Source organism: Perognathus longimembris, chromosome 6 (assembly GCF_023159225.1).
Source record: "Perognathus longimembris pacificus isolate PPM17 chromosome 6, ASM2315922v1, whole genome shotgun sequence".
Taxonomy (NCBI): domain Eukaryota; kingdom Metazoa; phylum Chordata; class Mammalia; order Rodentia; family Heteromyidae; genus Perognathus; species Perognathus longimembris.
In genome coordinates, this window is record NC_063166.1 from 85917765 (window position 1) to 85940543 (window position 22779).

At 67.0% G+C, this 22779-nt stretch overlaps 1 protein-coding gene across 1 annotated transcript; it reads left to right on the top strand.

The window, feature by feature from the left end:
• The first annotated feature begins 2704 nt into the window (after positions 1–2704).
• Positions 2705–5969, top strand: LOC125353785 (basic proline-rich protein-like). The gene is made up of 3 exons (XM_048349439.1): positions 2705–2770; positions 3402–3884; positions 4446–5969. The coding sequence occupies exons 1-3, from the start codon at positions 2705–2707 to the stop codon at positions 5967–5969; spliced, it is 2073 nt and encodes a 690-aa protein (XP_048205396.1).
• Positions 5970–22779: the final 16810 nt, after the last annotated feature.

The following is a 22779-nucleotide window of genomic DNA, read 5'->3' on the forward strand; positions in this document are numbered from 1 at the left end:
CTCTCTGGGTTTGCAGCAGGTGCTGGGGCTGAGACTTGCTCTCTGGGTTTGCAGCAGGTGCTGGGGCTGAGACTTGCTCTCTGGGTTTGCAGCAGGTGCTGGGGCTGAGACTTGCTCTCTGGGTTTGCAGCAGGTGCTGGGGCTGAGACTTGCTCTCTGGGTTTGCAGCAGGTGCTGGGGCTCAGACTTGCTCTCTGGGTTTGCAGCAGGTGCTGGAGCGATGATGCACTTGTCAGGCTCCAGGCCGGGGCTAGGGTGCAGGTGAAGGAGGGATGCAGGGTAAGGAGGTTCAGAGACAGCAGAGGAGATATGGGCCAGCCTGGTGTGTCCAGGAGGAAGGAGCCTGGGCCCCCTAGGAGCCAGTGTGGGAGAGAATGAGGTGGGGGCTCCCAGCACTGAGCCAAGCTTCTTGATGGGCTGCAGGGGCTGCAGTCGCCCGGGGGAGGGGAGAGGCTGTGTGGGGAGCAAGGGGGGAGGACTCCACACCCTGGGAGCTGGCGGATGGCCCATCGTCCCGATGAGGGACTGAGGCTGAGCGTGCGAGTGTGTTGCACACCATCTGGTGCACAGACTCATTCCGGGTCTCCTGGCCACCTTGGCAGGTCAAGGGCGGCCTTGCGTCTCTGAGTGGCCCTTCCCCGAGCACACGGGTCCAAGAAAGAGCTTCATCCCCACGGCCGAGAGTCCCGGTGAGCTCTGAGCGCAGGTGAGCCCCGTGTGCTGCAGGCAGGGGCCTTCCGTGGCCAGCGTCGGGAAGGGTGGCCAGGGTCCGGGCCTCCGGGGGCCTTGGCTTGGTGCCGGCCAGGCCTCCCCGGCTCGGGCTGGCGGGCTGGGTCAGGGCGGTGGCGGCCACCCCGTCCGGGGGAGCTGCGTATCGGTGCTCCCCCCACGCGGAAGGCACGGACCCAGCGCGGCCAGGGCAGCCAGGCGCGCTCGGGGGAGATGCCGCGACCCAGGCTCGGAGAGCCTTTTCAAGGTAATTACAGCGCAGGCCAAAGCCACTCGAAACATAGAGTCATTAAAAAAAGAGCCATTGTGAGAGGCGCGGATTGCGAGTTGAACGTGATTGATGAGCTGCGATTTCGAGGTGAGCGTCCACATCAATTGCAGGGGCTCGCGTTCGCGGGCATTTCTCCCTCTGAGCAGATAAAGCCGGTGTCGCGGTCACCTCGTGGGGTTTGTATCGGCCGAGCGCAGGGCTGTCGCGCTGGAAGGAGGCGCTCGCAGGCAAGATGGGCTGTCGCGCTGGAAGGAGGCGCTCGCAGGCAAGATGGCTTCCCAAAGAGAGTCCGAGGAGGCGAGAGCAGGAGGGGCGGGAGGGGCGGGAGGGGCGCAGGGCAGGAGAGGCAGGAGGGGCGCAGGGCGGGAGGGGCAGGAGGGGCGCAGGGCGGGAGGGGCGAGGGCGGGAGGGGCACAGGGCGGGAGGGGCGAGGGCGGGAGGGGCGCAGGGCGGGAGGGGCAGGAGGGGCGCAGGGCGGGAGGGGCGAGGGCGGGAGGGGCACAGGGCGGGAGGGGCGCAGGGCGGGAGGGGCGCAGGGCGGGAGGGTCGCAACACAGAGCCTGGGAAGGGGCGAGCACCGGCAGGCAGCGCTGGTCCCGCTGCTGTGACGGGGAGCCAGCCCTCGCTGCTTCCGAGCCTCAGGGCACTGCAGGCTGCTGGGTTTTTCTGGCGCAGAGGACGGATTCCATTCCAGCAGAGACCGCGAGGCACCGCGGGGCGGCTCCGTGTCTCCCTGCACACCTGCCCCTCTCCCCTCCCTCCCCACGCACCCAGCAGCCCCCACTCCCGCAGCCAGGGAGTCCCTGCCCTGTTCCAGGAGGGCCCCTGCTCCGGCAGCAGCACGTCCTGGGCCGATGGGCGACGGCCCGCGGTGGAGTCGTGCGCTGCGCCCTCCGGCTCGCTCGCCCGCTCAGCGCCCGCGGAAGTCCAGGTGGGGAAGGACTCAGCCCCGAGGGCGGGTCCCGAGGGACGGGGCGCAGCGCGAGGCCGGGGCGCAGGTCCCCGCGCCTGCCCGCCCACACGAGGGGAAGCACGGGTTCGCGAGGACCCACGCGTGGGCCACGTGTGCCGCGAGCCTCCGTGCCCGGCGGGCCCACCGCACGACGCCACGGCCTCTGGAGCCGCGCGGGCCGGTGCACCGAGGCCCTGGCGCTGGCCCGGGACGGGGTGGCCGGGGCGGGCCCGCAGGTGGGCAGAGCGGGCGGCCGCATCTGGAAACAGCCCGGGGGCCCAGCCCGGGGCGGAGGCCACCGGCGTCCGCGGAAACCTCCGCAGAGCCCGCGGCCCTGCCGGCGTCGGACACGAAAGCCGCCTGCACCCGTCTCCCACGCAGAAAAACGCGACCGATAAACCACGGAGGCCAGCGCGCCCGCAAAGCCGCGCCATTACCCAGCCTGTAATTGCCGAGAATCAATGTGCTAATTGCATGCAGCTAATCTGAGTCCTCTCTGTTTTATGTCAATTAACAGAGTAATTAACGAGAAGCCGTCTTGGTGACGGCGCCTCCCGGGCAGACGCGGCCGCGGAGCGGGGGCCAGGGCCGCCTCGTGAGCGCCCCCCCCCCCCGGCCATGCGGGGCGGTGGGCGCGACCTCGGGGTGAGCTGGCGGTCGGGCCCGGGGCTCCGGAGCCGTGGTGCTGGGCGTGCCGCAGGGGAGCCGCGGGCTTGGGGGACCCCCGACCGTCGGGCACGAGGACCGGCAGGATGGGCCCCGAGGGGCTCGCTGGGGAATTCCGACGCGGGCACCGCACGCGCGCGGGGGCCGGGAAGGTGCAGACAGACGCGCGGGGCCCGCTGCCAGGGTGTCCACCACCCCCACCCACCCCCGGCCGTTCCGCGGCGGGGTGACGGCCTGCCCGGCCCGCCGAGGTGCCGGTGCCCGCCGCTGCTGGGGGACCCACGGCCCCGGGGAATTCTCAGCGCGTCCCGTGGGTGCCGGCCTGGGGCCCCGCGGGCGTCTGCTCCCCCCCCCCCCCCAGTGAGCCCTGACAGAAGCAAACCCGGCCTTCAGACAGAGTGCTCTCCTCCCCTCTGAGAGAGGGGGGCCCTCGGAGCCCCCCTGCCCGGCCCAGGCCCCACCCACGGCCCCGCGGCCCTCCCCTCTGCAGCATGCGGGAGGCGGAGGCGGGCGCTCCCCTGGCTCTGGGATCTGCGACCCCTGGGCCTGAGAGCACACGGTGCCCCGCGGACCCCCTCCAGCCCCAGACCGCTGCTGAGGCCCTGCGTGGGAGGGCCCCGCCGGTCCCTCCTCTTGTCCTGCCGCCTCCTGCCCCTGGTGTCCCTCCTCTGTGGTAAGGGGACGGGCCAAGCAGCCAGAGCGAGCCCCCCGTCCCCGGGCCCTCACTGTGCGAAGCCCCCGTCCTGCACATTTACCTTCCCCATGACCCCGTTCTGCCCGCAGGCTTCAGGGCCGTCGGGCGGGCGTTGGGTCCCCGAGCCACGCAGCCCGGGCTTCTCACCAGGCACAGCGTCCTCTGTGGGACGCCCCCCGCCCCCCATCTGCCACCTGACCCTCAGTCCTGCCTCTGTCACCGCTTCCCGGCAAGCCCCCGCGCAGGGTGGGGCCCGGGCGCCGTGCTGTCTCACAGAGGAGCACAGCCCGGGCGTGGGGCAGGGGCGCCCCGCGGACAGCCCTGTGGGCCGACCCAACCCACACGGCTCCCGCCGGGCAGGGCAGACTCGGGATGGAGCCTGCGTTTCTGAAGGCAGGCGGAGGCTGCTCCCCATGGGGCCCGTCCACCGCCACCGCCGGCTTTCCTCTCCCACCGGCTGGGTGTCTGCCCAGCGGCCGCAGGGGCCGCCCGGCCTGCGTCTTTACCAGGGGACTCGGGGGGCTCGTGGCCCCGGACAGCCGTCGTCCGGGCTCAATGCTCGGCCGAAGCTGGTGCGTACTCAGCGTGCACACGCACTCACACACTTGCACGCTCGGGGTGTGCTGCCCTGCAGGCGTCTGGGCTGCCTTCTGGAAGTCTCTCACGGCCAGAAGCAGCTGACTTGTGTGCGCACACGCAGCCCGAGGCCCACTGGGTGGGTGCACGCACACTTGTTCACCCATGCGCACCAGCATCACACCCTAGGCATCGCGTGCACACTGCGCGGTGTTTGTGCACGTGTGTGCGCTCCGTGTGTGTTGTCCACGCGTGTGCCCCGCCTGCAGCCACAGAGGCCGCGGGGGCCCCGGTGCTGTGTCGGGGAGGGGGTGTAGTTCCAGAAAGAGACCGCGGTGATGTGTTGGCCGGTGCTAAACCCTCTGGAGGCTTCCGGCGGGCGCGGGGACGGGCCGGAGCTCGGGGCGAGGCGTGGGCGCCGTTCTGGGAGGGGCCGCTCGAGGCGCGTGCCCACCGCAGCCTCCCACCCGCGGTCCTGCGGGACCCGAGGCCCCACGAGCCTCCCCGGGGCTGGCTCAGACCCGGACAGCAGTACCGGACCCGCTTCCCTGCCCCAGCCGAGGAGTAAGAGCGGCGCCTCAGAGACGGCACTGGGCCAGGCCGCTCCGCGAAGCGGGGTCACTGCCGACGGGTGGAGATGGTTGGGCCCCGTGTCTGATGGGTTTGCCGCGCGCCCGATTGTATGCAGGAAGAAGAGCCGGCAACCCGGGAGTCATCCAGGCCCGTGTGCCGCGCAAAGCCTACTGCCGGCTCCGCGGTCCCCGCACCCCTGCGCCGTCCCCCGCACCCCTCCGCGGTCCCCGCACCCCTGCGCGGTCCCCGCACCCCTGCGCGGTCCCCGCACCCCTCCGCGGTCCCCGCACCCCTCCGCGGTCCCCGCACCCCTGCGCGGTCCCCGCACCCCTGCGCCGTCCCCGCACCCCTCCGCGGTCCCCGCACCCCTCCGCGGTCCCCGCACCCCTCCGCGGTCCCCGCACCCCTGCGCCGTCCCCGCACCCCTGCGCCGTCCCCGCACCCCTCCGCGGTCCCCGCACCCCTCCGCGGTCCCCGCACCCCTGCGCGGTCCCCGCACCCCTGCGCCGTCCCCGCACCCCTGCGCCGTCGCCGCACCCCTCCGCGGTCCCCGCACCCCTGCGCCGTCCCCGCACCCCTGCGCGGTCCCCGCACCCCTGCGCGGTCCCCGCACCCCTCCGCCGTCCCCGCACCCCTGCGCGGTCCCCGCACCCCTCCGCCGTCCCCGCACCCCTGCGCCGTCCCCGCACCCCTCCGCCGTCCCCGCACCCCTGCGCCGTCCCCGCACCCCTGCGCCGTCCCCGCACCCCTGCGCCGTCCCCGCACCCCTCCGCGGTCCCCGCACCCCTGCGCCGTCGCCGCACCCCTCCGCGGTCCCCGCACCCCTCCGCGGTCCCCGCACCCCTGCGCGGTCCCCGCACCCCTCCGCGGTCCCCGCACCCCTGCGCCGTCCCCGCACCCCTGCGCCGTCCCCGCACCCCTCCGCGGTCCCCGCACCCCTGCGCGGTCCCCGCACCCCTCCGCGGTCCCCGCACCCCTGCGCCGTCCCCGCACCCCTGCGCGGTCCCCGCACCCCTGCGCCGTCCCCGCACCCCTCCGCGGTCCCCGCACCCCTCCGCGGTCCCCGCACCCCTCCGCGGTCCCCGCACCCCTGCGCCGTCCCCGCACCCCTCCGCGGTCCCCGCACCCCTCCGCGGTCCCCGCACCCCTCCGCGGTCCCCACACCCCTCCGCTGTCCCCGCACCCCTCCGCCGGACTCGGGGGGCGCCGGCTCTGGGCACCGGAAGCCTCGCCCCGAGGACACTGCAGTGCACACACGCACGAGCGTGCCCGGGGGCACCGTGCGCTGCAGCGTGCACACCTGCGTCCGCGCGTGGGAGCTGCGTGTGCTCTGCGCGGCTGCGGAGGCGCACACCGGTGACGCGCGGCGCACAGCTGTTTTCTCGGGTGAGGCAGAAGGGACGCGGCGCCTACTGTGGGAGCGAATGAAAACGGGCCGCTTGTGGCCCGTGGGCTCCTTCCGCCATCCGCTGTGCTGTGGAGCTACGTGGACGGACGTGAACGCGTGAGGTGCACACTGCCGCTGGCCGGAAACCGGTAAATCATTCCCCAACCCACACAGCGTCGGGGGCTCCCAGGGGCGGACCAGGAGCGGGGGGCTGGGGCCCCGGGGGGGCTTGGGGAGGGGAGGCGGGTGCCAGGGACCTGCGCGGGGGAGGCGGGCCCGTGGGGCTGGCCCTGGGAGGGGCAAGCGTGTCCTGTGGGATGTAGCTCTTCCTTCCCAGATGCCCACGGAAGGGGCAGCACCGGCCCCGGCGAGAGGGTGACGTCCCCCCGGCAGCGGGGCAGACGCTGGGGCATTCCCTCCGCGACAGGGGCCCCGCCCAACATGTGCAGGTGGGGGGAGAAGGGCCGTGTGGGGGAGGAGGGGCCAGGCCCGGGCAAACAGGCCCAGGGTCTCAGGCCTGGACGTGGCAGGGCTCCGTCCCGAGGCACGGGGTGGGGACGCGGCGGGGGCCCAGGGCTGGCACGGGGTGGGGACGCGGCGGGGGCCCAGGGCTGGCACGGGGTGGGGACGCGGCGGGGGCCCAGGGCTGGCACGGGGTGGGGACACGGCAGGGGCCCAGGGCTGGCACGGGGTGGGGACGCGGAAGGGGCACAGGGCTGGCACGGGGTGGGGACGCGGCGGGGGCCCAGGGCTGGCACGGGGTGGGGACGCGGCGGGGGCCCAGGGCTGGCACGGGGTGGGGACGCGGCGGGGGCACAGGGCTGGCACGGGGTGGGGACGCGGCGGGGGCCCAGGGCTGGCACGGGGTGGGGACGCGGAAGGGGCACAGGGCTGGCACGGGGTGGGGACGCGGTGGGGGCACAAGGCTGGCACGGGGGCCAGAGGCCACCTGCCCAGATCTTCCGAATCGGAGGGCCAGGCAGAAAACATGCTGGCCAGCACGGGGTCCTCCTCATAAGCTGGGCGTGCTCTGCCCTCGCTTCACACTCGTGCTTGTGCCCACCTGTACACACGTGCTATACTGGTATGGACTGTGCACATACCTCACAATCATGTGTACACTTGCACACATCACATGTGTATACACCCACCCACACGTGTGCACGTGTACACACATGCCACACGGATTACATATGTGCAGACACCTCACCTGTGCACACCTGCACACACACGTGTGTACTGGCACACACGTGCACATTCTGCACTGGTTATGTCTGTGCACCTCACATCCATGCACACACCTGCACACACACCTGCACTAGTTACACGTGGGCTCGCGTCCCATGCCCGTGCAGTGGCTGCGTCTGTCCCTCCTCACACCGGGCCTGATCCCGCGCGTGACTCCTGTGAGCATGGGGCCGAGGCTCAGAGAAGCTGAGAGCAGCTGCCCAGGCCTGAGCTGAGTGCCCAGTGCCCAGCGCCCGGTGCCCAGTGCCTCCCGGTGCCCAGTGCCTCCCGGTGCCCGGTGCCTCCCGGTGCCCGGTGCCTCCCGGTGCCCGGTGCCCAGTGCCTCCCGGTGCCCAGTGCCTCCCGGTGCCCAGTGCCTCCCGGTGCCCAGTGCCTCCCGGTGCCCAGCGCCCAGTGCCTCTTGGTGCCCAGTGCCTCCCGGTGCCCGGTGCCTCCCGGTGCCCAGTGCCTCCCAGTGCCCAGTGCCTCCCGGTGCCCGGTGCCTCCCGGTGCCCGGTGCCCAGTGCCTCCCGGTGCCCAGTGCCTCCCGGTGCCCAGTGCCTCCCAGTGCCCAGCGCCCAGTGCCTCTTGGTGCCCAGTGCCTCCCGGTGCCCAGTGCCTCCCGGTGCCCAGTGCCTCCCAGTGCCCAGTGCCTCCCGGTGCCCAGTGCCTCCCGGTGCCCAGCGCCCAGTGCCTCTCGGTGCCCAGTGCCTCCCGGTGCCCAGTGCCCAGTGCCTCCCGGTGCCCAGCGCCCAGTGCCTCCCGGTGCCCAGCGCCCAGTGCCTCCCGGTGCCCAGTGCCCAGTGCCAAGTGCCTCCCGGTGCCCAGTGCCTCCCGGTGCCCAGCGCCCAGTGCCTCCCGGTGCCCAGTGCCCAGTGCCCAGTGCCTCCCGGTGCCCAGTGCCTCCCGGTGCCCAGTGCCCAGTGCCTCCCGGTGCCCAGTGCCCAGTGCCTCCCGGTGCCCAGTGCCTCCCGGTGCCCAGTGCCCAGTGCCTCCCGGTGCCCAGTGCCTCCCGGTGCCCAGTGCCCAGTGCCTCCCGGTGCCCGGTGCCGTGACGCTGTGAGGATCAGCAGACTCCACCGGCAGTCCTCCTCCTCAGCAGCGCCCTCGGGGCGGCCTGAGCTGCTAAGCAGCCAGTGTCCCCACCGAGCGGCTTCCCCCACTTGAAAAATCAGCCACTTAGGAGCCCCGCCGGCTGCCCTGCCCGCGCTGATAGAGGTGCGGCCCCGGGTGCGGGGGGAGGTGTCCGTCTGGAATGGAGAAAGTCCAGCCACGACTCCCCTCACCCAAGCCCATTTGCTGGTAGGAAGGACGTTCTGCATTGGATGGACGCGAGCTCCACCTCGATGAGGCTCAGGTGGGGTCACAGGAGGCGCAGGGAAAGAAATCCTCATGGCCTTAGCAGCCAGCGGGAGTGGCCACGGCTCCACACTCACAGAAGGGGCCAGAGCCGGCGGGGGGCCCTTCGCCCCTACCCCTCCCTCCGGGGGAGGGGCCAGTCCACCGGACTTGCGGGACTTGGTGGGACGCTAGTCAATCACCCACAGAAACAGAACGTGCTGGAAACAATCCTTCACCTCTCCCCAGAGCCTCAACACCCCAAGACTCGTTCAGGACCCCTCCAGGCCCCCCTGCCCCAGATGTGTGGGGAGACACCCCCTCTCCCGTGACCCTCGGCCACAGACACTCGGCCTCAAACGCCTCTTGAACTTGGGGGCACCCACCTTCGGTGTGCGCGTGAAGGACCTACCTCCTCTGAATGGATTTTACCCTTTATTAAGATGAAGCGACCCTCTGTGTCTCCTCTGGCTAATTCTACTTTAAAATCTGTGTTGTCAGGTGTAAGCGTAGCTGCCACCTGATTTCAGGGTCCATTAGCTCAGAAAATCACGTTCATCTTTTAACCCCACACCTATATTTGTCTTGGAGAGATATTTCTTGTAAACAACAAATAGTTGGGTCTTCTTTTTTTAACCCAGCTTTCTATTCTATGTCTTTTGGTTTGACAGTTGAGACAGTTAACATTTGGTGTTGATCTCGAAGATGATGGCGTATATCCTGCCATTTGGCTTGTTTTTAGATGATGTTTACTTTTTTATTTCTCCTTTGCCACCGTACTCATCTACTAGGTTTATTCTTCCCTGTACTTTCTTATTTTCATTTGTCTTCCTTTTCTGTGTGTAAGACTCCTTTAAGCACCTTCTGTAGAGCTGGTTTTGTAGTCATAGATTCCTTTAGCCTTGCTTGATCATGGAAGGTTGTTACATCTCCTCTCATTTTGAAGGATGTCTTTCCTGGTTACACTAATCTAGGCTGACAATGTGTCTTTGGGGGCTGTATAATGTCTTTGTACTGGGAGTTGGTATGGAGAACCTGGCTGCTATTCTAACAGGCGCGCGTGTGTACATGTGCGTGTGTGTGCACATGTGTGTGTGTGTGTGTGTGTGTGTGTGTGTGTGTGTGGCCTGCTGCCTCTCCTCCACAGCCTGTCTTATCTTTCTCTGTCCTGCGTATTTAGGGTTTTCATTGTAGTTTTCTGGGAGCATTTCCTCCCAGATCTCGCCTGCTCTTTTGCCATCCTCCCAGATGACCCTTTCTTTCTCAAGAGTAAGAGGGTTTTCTGCTGTAATTTCATTTCTGAGCCTTTAGATTGTGTTTCCTGTCCTTCTGTGCCCGTGACTCAGAGGGCCGGCCTTTTGTTGGTGTGTAAGATTGCATTTGTATTTTCCTTGTGTTTTCAGTGTCTTCTGCTGTTTGATCCAACTCTGCTTTATCCTTAATCCTTAATAATACCCTGTTTTCAACTTGCACTGTTATATTTAGCTAGGCTTTTTCTTGAGTGTGTGTGTGTGTGTACGTGCAAGTGTGCATGCATTTGGATGTGTGTGTGCACACACGCACACACACTCACATACACACACACCAGGCCTGGGGCTTGAACTCAGGGAATGGGCTCTGACCATGAGCTGTTTTGCCCAAGGCCAGTGCCTTAACTGGAGAAGAGTCTCACAGACCTTCCTGCCTGGGCCGGCTTCAAACCTTGGTCCTCAGATCTCGGCCTCCTGCGTAGCTGCGATGACGGGGATGAGCTGCCCGTGCTTTGCTTTCGTTATTTAATTTGGGCGACTGAGCGCTGAATCTCCACGACGGCTGCATCTTTCCTGAATTCCAGTGGCGCGTCCCGCATGGCCTTCTTGGTTGGCACTCTTTCTGAGCTCCGCTGGTTGTATCCTCTTTGCATTCACTCAGCTCCTTACACATAGTCTCTCGTTTCCTGGGTCACTCTTGTCATTAAAAAAAGTTGGTCGGATGAACTTTCTTCCCCTTCACTCCCGGCTCTTTGTGGGGTTGTGGAATTTTGAGGGAGACGTGTTGCTATTGCCTTGTTTACTCATACATCGTGTGATTGTTTTTTCACGTTGAAATTTTAACCTTCTCTGTCTTTCAGCTTCTGATCTCTCAGAGATGACTTAAGGCTGGGTAATGGCTGGCTTGTGGCCTCTTTTCTCTTATTCTTTGTGTTTTATTAGTGGAGTGGAGCGGTGTGGCTCGGTGGTCAGACACTCGTGCCCCACACCCCAGACGCGGTGGGCTTCTTCTCCCCCAGGGCAAGGAAGCTCGGCTGGACGAGCTTCCTCCGCTCCTGCCGAGGACTAGCTGCCTGCCGGCTCCGGTGCCCTTGGATGAGGACAGAGGGAGGGAGGGGTGTGCGTCGGGTCTGGGAACGCCGCGGTTGGCCCGAGTGCCGAGGGGAGGCAGGACAAGCGGCACTGAGCACGGGCACGACCGCGACAGCGCTAAGTAAACAGTGTGTGGTTTTGTAAGGGAGGAAAGGGCCGCGGTTAAGCTTAATAGAAGAGGTTAATGAGAACGTGGAGGGAGACAAATAGAAAAGATTTAGTTAACATCGTATCGAGGGAGGAAATAAAAAACTAATAAGCAGATACGCACGCACGCGCGCGCATGCGCACACACACGCGCGCGATGTTTGGCACTCTAGTTACCAGTGAAGAGTGTGGGTAACAATGAAGAATGAGAAGAGAGGAAACCGAGGGCAGCGCTGACTGTGGGTAGAAGTGAAAATGGGGAAGGACAATAGGAAAGGGAAGGAAATACGATTAAAAACGGGGCATCGAAGGGCAGACGTTGTGGCTTAGCTATGATGACCACAGACAAAAAGAATGGAGAAGCAACGGAGTTAAGAAAGGAATAGGAGGGAGAGTTTACAATTAGGAGAGAGCGCGGGAGGAGGTGGCCGTGTCCAGAGAGAAATGTACTCGTTACTCGTTACCTGACTCGTGTAGCTGCAACCCTTGATCGCCTTCATAATCACAAGTTTAAAAGCTAAAATTGCCTGTGTAAGCAATCAATACAAAAATTAAATCAGCACCAAAGATAAACTACGAATGTTTATATATGAATTTCCTATTGCTCTTCTGTGTGGGAGGGAGGTAGACGGACGGACGGACGGTCTGCAAGGCAGGAAGTAGCACCTGGTTCAGAAGGTGGGGGGGGGGCAGAGGCCTTGCCCCGCCCGCCCGGCAGTGATCACCCAGAGCAGGGCTGGGAGCTGATGGGGGGGGGTGGAGGGGGGGATGGAGGGGGGCAGGGTGGTTGGGAAGCCTTGGGCTCCCAGCTTGGCTGCTGCCCTGGCAACCTGATTCACTTGGGGCTTGGGCGGGGGAGTCCGGGAGGCCACGCCCTGGTGTTGCTGTGGGGTCGTCTCTCTCACGGCTCCTCTGCTGGGCATTTGGAGCGGGGGCTTCCCTCCCGCTCCTGCGTCACCACGCACTCACGCCTCGGCGGCGCAAGCCTCCCCGGCCCGGGCCTCCGGCGGCGTGTGAGCCGCCGGCGCTGGACCCCCCGGCCCTTCCCGCTCTCTTCCCGCTCCCGTCCCGCCCCTGCCACCTCTGACACACACCCAGACGCTCTGTGACTCCGTGAGCCCTGCCTCTCCTTACCTGGCAGGCCCAGAGTCAACGCAGTCTCCAGCCACAGACTTCTCTCCATGTGACGGGACACAGACCGCCCCCCCGCACCCCGGCCAGCCCTCCACTCCCCAGCCAGCCCCCTCCACACCGGCCAGCCCCCCCACACACCCCAGCCAGCCTCCCGCACCCCGGCCAGCCCCCCGCACCCCGGCCAGCCCCCCGCACCCCGGATAGCCCTCCCCCACACCCTAGCCAGCCCCCCGCACCCCGGCCAGCCCCCCACACCCCGGCCAGCCCTCCATTCCCCAGCCAGCCCCCCCCACCGGCCAGCCCTCCCCCGCACCCCGGCTAGCCCTCCCCCACATCCTAGCCAGCCCCCCGCACCCCGGCCAGCCCCCTACACCCCGGCCAGCCCCCCACACCCCGGCCAGCCCCCTGCACCCCGGCCAGCCCCCCGCACCCCGGCCAGCCCCCCCACACCCCAGCCAGCCCCCCCCACACCCCAGCCAGCCCCCCCGCACCCCGGCCAGCCCCCCACACCCCGGCTAGCCCTCCCCCGCACCCTGGCCAGCCCTCCCCCACACCCCGGCCAGCCCCCCCACACCCCAGCCAGCCCTCCCCCACACCCCGGCCAGCCCTCCCCCACACCCCGGCCAGCCCCCCCACACCCCGGCCAGCCCCCCCACACCCCGGCCAGCCCTCCACGCTGTGCGGTCCCTGTCTCTCGGCTCCCTGCCCCGGGGTTCTGTCCTGAGGGCTCTGTGGACTTCCTGCCCCTGGGACTGGAGGCCTGCCCCCTGGGCCCGCAGTGTCACCTTGCCCTCGCTCGGTCGCTGTGTCTCTGGTTCCTACACTCGCTCACCTTCCCCCATTGGGACTTGGTGGACGCTGACTTCAGTCTGTAGGTGCGTCCCAGGAGAGCCGTCCACTGTTGGGGATTCAGCTTGGCCTTAAGGGGGGAAGGGCGAGGAGAGGGCTCCGAGACGCCGCCCTTCCCCCAGCCCTGGGGCAGTGTGGAAGTGAGCCACACCTATCTCCTTCTGGGTCCGGAACCAGAAGGGGTAGCTTTGAGACCATCCCCCAACTTGCGCCAGCGAGCTCGTGTGCTCCCTTTTCGCGGGCTTTGCCCAGAGGGCGTTACTATGGGAAGTGACGTTAGCCCCTGAGGGAGGTCCTTGGGAGCTGCTCTTGGATGGACAAGCTCGCCAGCCTATCGCCAGCTCATGCTCAATCCTCGTCATCACTACTATATTACTGTGAGTCCCTCCCGATTAAATTGGATTGCTCTCCGAAGCATCTCCAAGATCCGTCTGCGCCTGGCTTCCTTGGTGGGTAAGGAGAGAGGAAAAGGGGATCTCGTTCGGCCACGTGCACCTTAGGCTAGCCCGTGTCCCTTCGCTCCACCTTGGCCGCCCGCGGGTCGGGTGCCCAGGGGAGAGGGTGAAAAGGGGAGCACTGATAAGGGAGTACGCTGAGCATCCCCGCACCAGGGGAGGTGAATCTAGCCCGGCAGTCAACTCTACTCCACACCTGTGATTTCCCTCCCTTGTGCTGGGCCTGCCTTCGGTGCTCCACGCTTTCCACGGACGCGCCGCGCCTCGTGTGCTCTGCTCCTTCTGTGGTGGCTCACCTGCCGTGCTGTCGTGGGTGACATTCCCTACGCTTCCCTTCTTCCCTTTGCTGTCAGTATGTAAAACCCACACCACTGTCTGCATTTGTTTCCAATGTGGAGGTCTTGGGGTTCCCGTGCAGGTACGGAGGCGGCAGAGGCTGGTGTGGAGGTCTTGGGGTTCCCGTGCAGGTACGGAGGCGGCAGAGGCTGGTGTGGTCTCTGCACCGGCCCGCCGTCTTCGGGGGTGCGTTTGGCTCTTCCTCCTGGCCTCCTCTTTTGCTCCGGGTTTCTGCTCGTCCACCCTCTGCCCTCCCTGGCCTTGGCAGGAGCAGGCCCGGGCTGAGCCCGGCGCCCCGCAGCTGCCCCCCACGGGCAGAGCACCTCTGCTCCGTGAGCCGCGGGCTTCTGATTCCCACTCCCTCTGCGCCCTGGAAGAGCAGGGGCCTGTCCCCCTCCACCCACGGCTGCGGCCACGTTGGGCGTGGAGCTCCTCACGGGCTCCGAGGACTCCCCACCACCAGGCACCCGGCAGGGCTGGGCCCGGCCCTCCTCCACGCCTGCTCTGGGGACACCCGGGCCCCCGGGGCCGCGGCGGGGCCCACGCACCTCCCACGCACCCTCACACCAGGAGCAGAGCTGCTCTGGGGCTGCGGCCAAGCCCCGTCCCCCCTGTAGCTTGCCACGGACGGCCCCCCCCCCCCATGACCCTCACGACCCTCCCGCTCCAGGGCCGCGCCCCTCCCGACCACGCGCCGCCCCCGCCGTCTGGAGGGGTGTCACCGCTGTCCCGCGGCGTGACATCATAATAGGCTGCTGTCCCGGGAACAAAGCCCTGGGAGACGCGGAGGGGACACGCCGTGTTTATGTCGTCACCGACTAGACAGAGTGGAAGTGGGGGCAGAGTAAACATCTGTAGACGGAGAACAATCGCACGCGTCCCCTTTGTTTCTGAAGCTTAAATTACTCCCTGCGCAGTGCAGAGAGGGTTTTGTGCACGTGCAGGTGGGTTAATAAAAACCCATTGACATGCAAAGTGGGGGCTCTGGCACCACCCGGAGCCAGCAAGTCCTGGCCCCCCGCCCCGCGCTCCGGGGACGCTCAGGGGCACGCGGTGCTGGGAAGGGCAGGCGGGGCCCCCCGAGTTCCCACCCAGAGCCCAGGGACCCCAGGGGCCTTCGGGAGCCATAAAAGCTGCGGCGGGACGGAACCCGGGGCTGGCCGGGTTGGGGGAGCACAAATCCCAACCCCAAGGTCTCTTTGGATCTTGCATGTCTTGTCCTCTCTCTGTCTCCGTGCAAGCAAAAGACTCCGGACTGGATTCCAGTGCACCGTCTGCCACGTGGTCAGGTGCAGCAGTGGCCGGGCCCTTTCCCGAGCCACCCGGGGGGCCGGGCTGCCCTCCCAGCAGGGGGCTGGGGCCACACCTGCCACAGCTCCAGCACACGTTGGTTTGTAGGTGGTCGGGTTACCTGTCGCTCTCACCCTTGAACCTCAGGCCGTGCGTGGCCCAGACCACAGCTGCCCTGGCACGGCCGGCGTGGCTTGCGAGGCCCAGGCCACGGCTTCCCCGGTGGGCCCATGTGGACAGCTTGGGGAGGAGCTCGAATCCTTGTAACTCCTTCCTTCATGGGCCAAGCATCATTCTCCCTGCTAAGACTGGGTTTCCTGCCAGCAACAAAATGTCACATCATAGCAAGGGCAGCTCTGATTAGAGAGGAAATCGTGGCTGCTCCCATACAAGTCCCACGGATGTAGGAGCAGAAGACAGCTCACAGGACGAAGTCTCGTGCGCAAACAAGGCACACACGATGCAGCTCTGGGCTGGAGACTCGGGAGCGAGGCCTAATTTAGTCCCTTTATTAAGAAGGACATCGACAATGCTTCCTTCTGCCCTTTGTTGAGGATTAACTGTTTACTACCCTGCTGTGCATCCGTGAGTGATAAATGACGGTCCCTCCTTGCTCGGGCTGGGCCTCGCGGGCGGTGTGTTGTTATTCATGCCAGTATATTCACGGGCAGTGCGCTCACGGGCAGCTCACTTGCGGGTTAGTAAAGGCTTGTCTGTTCTTTCTCCAAGGGGCCTGGAGTCGCATGTGTGTGAACCAAGCAGACCCTGCCTCCCTGGAAGACAAGACACGCGACCTTTACCAGCCACTGCCTGCCCCTGTTGTACCTACTATGCTCATGAACCAGCCCAAGCCCTGAGCACAGCACAAAAGGGCACAAACATTGCTGGTGCTGGTGTACACACACACTTTCGCACATGCAGTTATAGCTACACACGCATCCCTGCACCTCAGATACCTGCACATACATGCATGCTTACACGCATGCACTGAGACACCTGCCCGTAGACACCGCTCACGGGGACACCTGCCCTGACACGCCCACTCACGGGGACACCTGCCCTGAGTACACGCCCGCTCACGGAGACACCTGCGTAAACGCCCGCTCCCGGGGACGCCTGCCCATACACGCCCGATCACGGAGACACCTGCCCTGAGTACACGCCCGCTCACGGGGACACCTGCCCTGAGTACACGCCCGCTCACGGGGACACCTGCCTGTACACGCCCGCTCACGGGGACACCTGCCCTGAGTACACGCCCGCTCACGGGGACACCTGCCCTGAGTACACGCCCGCTCACGGGGACACCTGCCCTGAGTACACGCCCACTCACGGGGACACCTGCCCTGAGTACACGCCCGCTCACGGGGACACCTGCCCTGAGTACACGCCCGCTCACGGGGACGCCTGCCCTGACACGCCCGCTCACGGGGACACCTGCCCTGAGTACACGCCCGCTCACGGGGACACCTGCCCTGAGTACACGCCCGCTCACGGGGACGCCTGCCCTGAGTACACGCCCGCTCACGGGGACACCTGCCCGTACCGCCCGCTCATGCGCACATGCACTCAGCGATAACTGAACACGTGCCCGCTGCGGCTTGTGCGCCAGATCGTGGGCTGGACCCCACCTCTAGAATGGGTGAGCGAGGACGTGAGCCCCCGGGGCGGGCCTGGGCGCCCGGGGAGCGGTCCGCGCTGCCCTCACTCCCAGCGGCTCACAGCCCAGCGCCTCTGAGCCCGGGGAGTCCTCTCCAGGAAGCGTCCAACCCCTGGACCGCCGAGGCTGTGTCTGATCGTGAAGGTTTCTAGCCTTGTTGTGATTTAAAAAGCAACCCCACCTGAATAAAGGCCGCACTGAAAACCTGAGGAAGACCTTGGCTCTGGCCCCTCCCCGGTGGCCCGGCCCGCAGGGCCCGGAGACCCTTGGCCACGGAACAGGGCGCGTTGCCGCGGGCTCGTCCCGGGCTCGTCCCGGGCGCCCCTGCGGGGCCCAGCGGCCACTGTACAGGTGAGGGAGACACGGGCCACCGGCATGACGGCCACACCCCCAGGCGGGTCACGGGGTCGGCCGCGGGCGCCCCGCCGGCACGCTGCCCCCCGCTGCCCGTGGAGGCCGTGGTGGCACGGCTGCTGCCCACTCGTGCCCTGGCCCCAGGTCCCAGCCGGTGCCACCCAGTGCCGCCTGGCCCCGCGGCAGAGGGCACTGCGGCCCGGCCCCGCGGCAGAGGGCACTGCGGCCTGGCCCCCCGGCAGAGGGCACTGCGGCCTGGCCCCCCCGGAAGAGGGCACTGCGGCCTGGCCCCCCGGCAGAGGGCACTGCGGCCCGGCCCCCCCGGCAGAGGGCACTGCGGCCCGGCCCCGCGGCAGAGGGCACTGCGGCCTGGCCCCGCGGCAGAGGGCACTGCGGCCTGGCCCCGCGGCAGAGGGCACTGCGGCCTGGCCCCGCGGCAGAGGGCACTGCGGCCTGGCCCCGCGGCAGAGGGCACTGCGGCCTGGCCCCGCGGCAGAGGGCACTGCGGCCTGGCCCCGCGGCAGAGGGCACTGCGGCCTGGCCGTGCCCTGGGGGGAGGGAGGCGTCCTGGGGGGGGGGCGGGACACCTGGCTCTGCTCTGGGGAAGGCATCCTGAGCCCCAGCCAGGCTTAGGCACCCCGCCACACATCTGCGCATGCACCCCCGTCCACTCTGAAGACGAGGAAGGGCCGGCCGGCGCTGACACCAGAACGCAGCCCTCAACCCAGGCCGCCTGCCCTGCCCTGGGAGGCCGGCTGCCTCGGAGGACAGGGGAGGGCACGGGGGGGGGGGAGGGAGGACACAGCCCTCGGCCAGGGCCTGGCCAGGGCTGCCGGGGGGGCTGCCCCCCCTCCTCTGCGTGGGCAGAGCTGAAGGTGGTCGTCCCAATGGGCATCAGGCACATGAACAAGAGCCTCATCAAGACTTCCTTAAAGCATGAATCAAAGAGGCCCTTCAATGAGGAGCATGACAGCGAGCTGAAACATGGCTGACTCGGTCTGGAAAGCCACTTCTGAAGGCAAGCGTCGGGACAGCGAGCCAGCTGAGCGGGACTTGGAGCAAATTCGGCTCCTCGTGAGCAGCGACGTTCCCAGGAGGACCAAGGCCGCCTCCACGGCGAGCACCACCGAGATCCCCAGTGCCACCCCAGGGACCCGGCCCAGGCCTCCTGGCATCCGTCAGGGCTCTGGAGCAGAAGCACAGGGTGCCCCCACGGGAGGACCCTCTCCCGCACCTCCCTGTCCCGGGTCACAGGTCAGACCTGCGGGCAGACGAATCTCCCTGAGGGAGCCCCCGGCCACACAGGTGACGGGGACACTGTGTCGGGGTCTCTGTGAAGCCCCGTCCTCACAGCCTGACTCCCCACGAACTCACTAACTGCGCTGAAATAACCGCAGAGATGAACGTTAAGGAACGCCCAAGAGGACACAAGACCAGCCACAGGCTGAGAGAAAACCCTCCAGACCTACACGTCGAGCCTCGACGCGCAGTACAGCACGAACGCTCCACACTCAGTGATGGGAAACCGACTCGGAGACACATTTAGCAAAGAGCTGGTGTGGAGGCGGAATCAGTGCATGCAAAGATCTGCCACCTCGTCAGCCACCAGGACAACACGTATCCCAGCTCCGCGAGCCTTGCGGGCCTCCCCCAGCGTGGCTGAGACACGCACGTGACGGTCAGACGTGGGCGTGCACACTTGCTAGCCCGGCTCCAGGGAGGCCGGGCTGGGAGGAGCTGAGAGGGAGGCTGGACTGGGTGTCACAGCAAGACCGTGCCCTCGTGTCTTCGTCACGATGACACTGGAGAGACGAGGGCGGAGGGAGAGAGACTGCTGGAGCACACACGCTGCCGAGATCCACGCGTCTCTGCGTGAAGGTGGCATCCAGAAACTCCATGAAAGCTGCTCGGCACTGGAGGAATGGGACGAGTGAGCGACGGAGGAGGCTCCTTTGCCTAAGTGATCATAGACGCATGTGTGAATTACCACGCGGGCCCCCGCCACAATTAATATCCTCTACACGGAGGCCAAAGGGACATCCGAGAAAGGAAAAGTCATTGAAACGACAGCTCCAACGGTGACAAGGACACAAGACGCCGGGTCACTCGGACAACGCTGGGAGCCAAGGCCACACGCGAGCGGCGGTGCCGACAAGGACCCCCAACTAGAGGCGGCACGGAGGTCCCGCCGAGGACTTGGTGGACGGTGGGGATGTGCCCCGGGGATGCGACAGCGAGCAGGAGGGGCCTCAGGCGGCCCGCCGCGGCTGCCGCCCAGCCCGCTGCTCCAGGCCGAGGGTGGAGGGGGAGAGAGAAGCAGGGACGAGGCGCCCTGAGGGCAGGAGGCCAGGAGGGCGCTGGGTCCCGGAGGCGAGGAGGGACAGGGCATCAGTCCTCCCCACCACGGGCACCGGGAGCCGCGTCCTCCCCACCGCGTGCACCGGAAGCCGCGTCCTCCCCACCGCGTGCACCGGGAGCCGCGTCCTCCCCACCACGGGCACCGGGAGCCGCGTCCTCCCCACCGTGTGCTCCGGGAGCCGCGTCCTCCCCACCGCGTGCACCGGGAGCCGCGTCCTCCCCACCACCGCGTGCACCGGGAGCCGCATCCTCCCCACCACCGCGAGCACCGGGAGCCGCGTCCTCCCCACCACCGCGAGCATCGGGAGCCGCGTCCTCCCCACCGCGTGCACCGGGAGCCCGTCCTCCCCACCGCGAGCACCGGGAGCCGCGTCCTCCCCACCGCGTGCACCGGGAGCCGCGTCCTCCCCACCGCGTGCACCGGGAGCCGTGTCCTCCCCACCGCGAGCACCGGGAGCCGCGTCCTCCCCACCACTGCAAGCACCGGGAGCCGCGTTCTCCCCACCGTGTGCACCGGGAGCCGCGTCCTCCCCACCATCGCGTGCACCGGGAGCCGCGTCCTCCCCACCGCGTGCACCGGGAGCCGCATCCTCCCCACCACTGCAAGCACCGGGAGCCGCGTTCTCCCCACCGTGTGCACCGGGAGCCGCGTCCTCACCACCACCGCGTGCACCGGGAGCCGCGTCCTCACCACCGCGTGCACCGGGAGCCGCGTCCTCACCACCGCGTGCACCGGGAGCCGCGTCCTCACCACCGCGTGCACCGGGAGCCGCGTCCTCACCACCGCGTGCACCGGGAGCCGCGTCCTCACCACCACCGCGTGCACCGGGAGCCGCGTCCTCCCCACCACCGCGTGCAACGGGAGCCGCGTCCTCCCCACCGCGTGCACCGGGAGCCGTGTCCTCCCCACCACCGTGTGCACCGGGAGCCGCGTCCTCCCCACCACCGCGTGCACCGGGAGCCGCGTCCTCCCCACCGCGAGCACCGGGAGCCGCGTCCTCCCCACCACCGCGTGCACCGGGAGCCGCGTCCTCCCCACCGCGAGCACCGGGAGCCGCGTCCTCCCCACCGCGTGCACCGGGAGCCGCGTCCTCCCCACCGCGTGCACCGGGAGCCGCGTCCTCCCCACCGCGTGCACCGGGAGCCGCGTCCTCCCCACCGCGTGCACCGGGAGCCGCGTCCTCACCACCACCGCGTGCACCGGGAGCCGCGTCCTCACCACCACCGCGTGCACCGGGAGCCGCGTCCTCCCCACCACCGCGAGCACCGGGAGCCGCGTCCTCCCCACCACCGTGTGCACCGGGAGCCGCGTCCTCCCCACCGCGTGCACCGGGAGCTGCGTCCTCCCCACTGCTCACTTTGGCACAGCTGTCACCACTCCTGGGGGTGCTAGTGTGATGGGGAGCTGGGGTTCACATGGTCAGCCAGAGCAGTTGTGGGAACCGCCCACATGGTTGTACTTAACTTAGCACACACCGTGCACCCAAGTCATCAGGTCTGGCCAAGTCCTGCTAAGGGCCGGTCCCCCTGCACCTCAGGTCTCAACAGCGGTCCCCACCCCACCCGGGGTCCTTCTGTTGGCCGCGTTGGTCACTTCTCCCCAAAGCCAAGGGGAATGCCTGCGAGAAGGTGAGAGCCCTCCACCTCTTCCCTCAGAACAGCTCCCACGGAAAGCTGGGGTGTCTCGGGAGCCCTGGGGGGGGGCACATGGACGAGTATCCATGCCCCTGGGAAGCAGGTGCTCTGTGTCCAGGCTGCAGCAGCGCTCCCTCCACGCGGACGCAGCGGGGGTGCTGGCCCCTGCATTACGGCACACACGGTTCCAGGCCCCTGCATTACGGCACACACTGTTCTAGGCCCCTGCATTACGGCACACACCGTTCCAGGCCCCTGTGTTACGCGCACACACCGTTCCAGGCCCCTGTGTTACGCGCACACACCGTTCCAGGCAGCTCTACAGACGTGTGTGCCGGTGGCTCCTTGCTCCGTGTGCACCGCGTCATCTTCAGGAAGTGCTCCCCACCTTTAGTCAGCACCCCACACACCAGGAGGAGACTGTCTGGCTTGGTGGTGATTCTTCGTTGGTCGGTTTTCTTCTAGAGACCGGTTTGGCCTCTTTTTTTGTTTGTTTTTCCATTCTTGGGGCTGGACTCGGGGCCTGGACACTGTCCCCGAGCTTCTTTTGCTCAAGGCTAGGATGCTACCACTTGAGCAAAGCAACACGTTCGGCATGTTCTGTTTACACGGTATCGAGGAGTCGAACCCAGGGCTTCATGCATGCTAGGCAAGCGCTCTACCACGAAGCCACCTTCCCAGGCCCTGGTTCTGCCTCTTCTAGAGCGCTACCCAAACCTGCCTGTGCAGTGGGCACCTGGAGCCTGGCCTCCCTCTGGTGTGGCGTCGGGAGGGTTCTCGGTGAGGACGTCGTGAAGTCTGAGGTTGTCATGGAGCCGAGAGTGGTGCGGTGAGAGAGCCGGGGTGTCGTGGGAAGTTGCCATGTTTGGGGGAGCGGTGGCTCTCTCCTGCTTCTTGCTGAACAGAACCCCACTCTGTGTGTGCCAGTCTGTGGGTTCACTATGAGATGGGGCACCAGCGTGGGCTTGTCTTCACTTCCACATGTCTACCCAAGTCTGCCTTCTGCTGGGAAGTGCAGGACCGGTCACGCGCCCCGGGAGCGAGGCCTTCCTCAGAGCCTGGTTCACGCATCCCCCGCCCGTGACCAGTCTTCATTTCCCTGAAGCGAGCTGTGACGAGCTTTCCAGAGCGGCGGTGAAGCTGGCCACCAATGGCTCATGCCCGTCACCCTAGCTATTCAGGAGGTTGTGATTTGAGGCTCGCGACGTGAAGCCAGCTGGGCAGGAAAATCCATGAGACTCTATCTCCATCTAACCAGCAAGAAGCTGGGAGTAGAGCTGTGGTGCAGGAGTCAGAGCCCCAGCCTTGAGTGAAAGAACTGAGGGACGGTGCCGAAGCCCCGAGTTCAAGTCCCAGTATTGGCATATGCACCTGCATGCAGGTACGCACCCACATGCACATACTCACGCACACACACACATGCACACCAGTGGCCCCACCTCTGGGCACACGGAGGCTACAGCCCTTCTTCTCTGAAGACATCCAGGATTCTCAGATCCTAGCCATCTGCAGCATCAAAGGACAAGTTGGCCAAGGCGCTGGGTTTTTCCAGAAGCTCACAGCCCAGTGCCGAGCCTGGCAGTTCCAGTGTCTGCTTCCCACTGACAGTCTGCTGTCTTTCGCGCAGTGGTGCGAACATCCAGTGCAGAGAGGAACGCGGCCGGCGAGAGCCCGCGTGTGTGGCCAGAGGTGTGATGCGCGTGTTTATCTGGCAGCCCTCCAGCGGCGTGGAGGGGGCCACGCCGGCCCACGCCTCGCCTCGGGGCTCAGCATCCTGCGGAGGCAGCACGGATCTGCCTTGGACTC

Coding starts and splice junctions, on each gene's coding strand:
- LOC125353785 (XM_048349439.1), top strand. CDS start 2,705: ATGGGCCCCGAGGGGCTCGCTGGGGAATTCCGACGCGGGCACCGCACG. Junction 2,771..3,401: donor CGCGCGCGGGGGCCGGGAAG/GTGCAGACAGAC, acceptor TTCTGCCCGCAG/GCTTCAGGGCCGTCGGGCGG. Junction 3,885..4,445: donor TCAATGCTCGGCCGAAGCTG/GTGCGTACTCAG, acceptor TCCCTGCCCCAG/CCGAGGAGTAAGAGCGGCGC.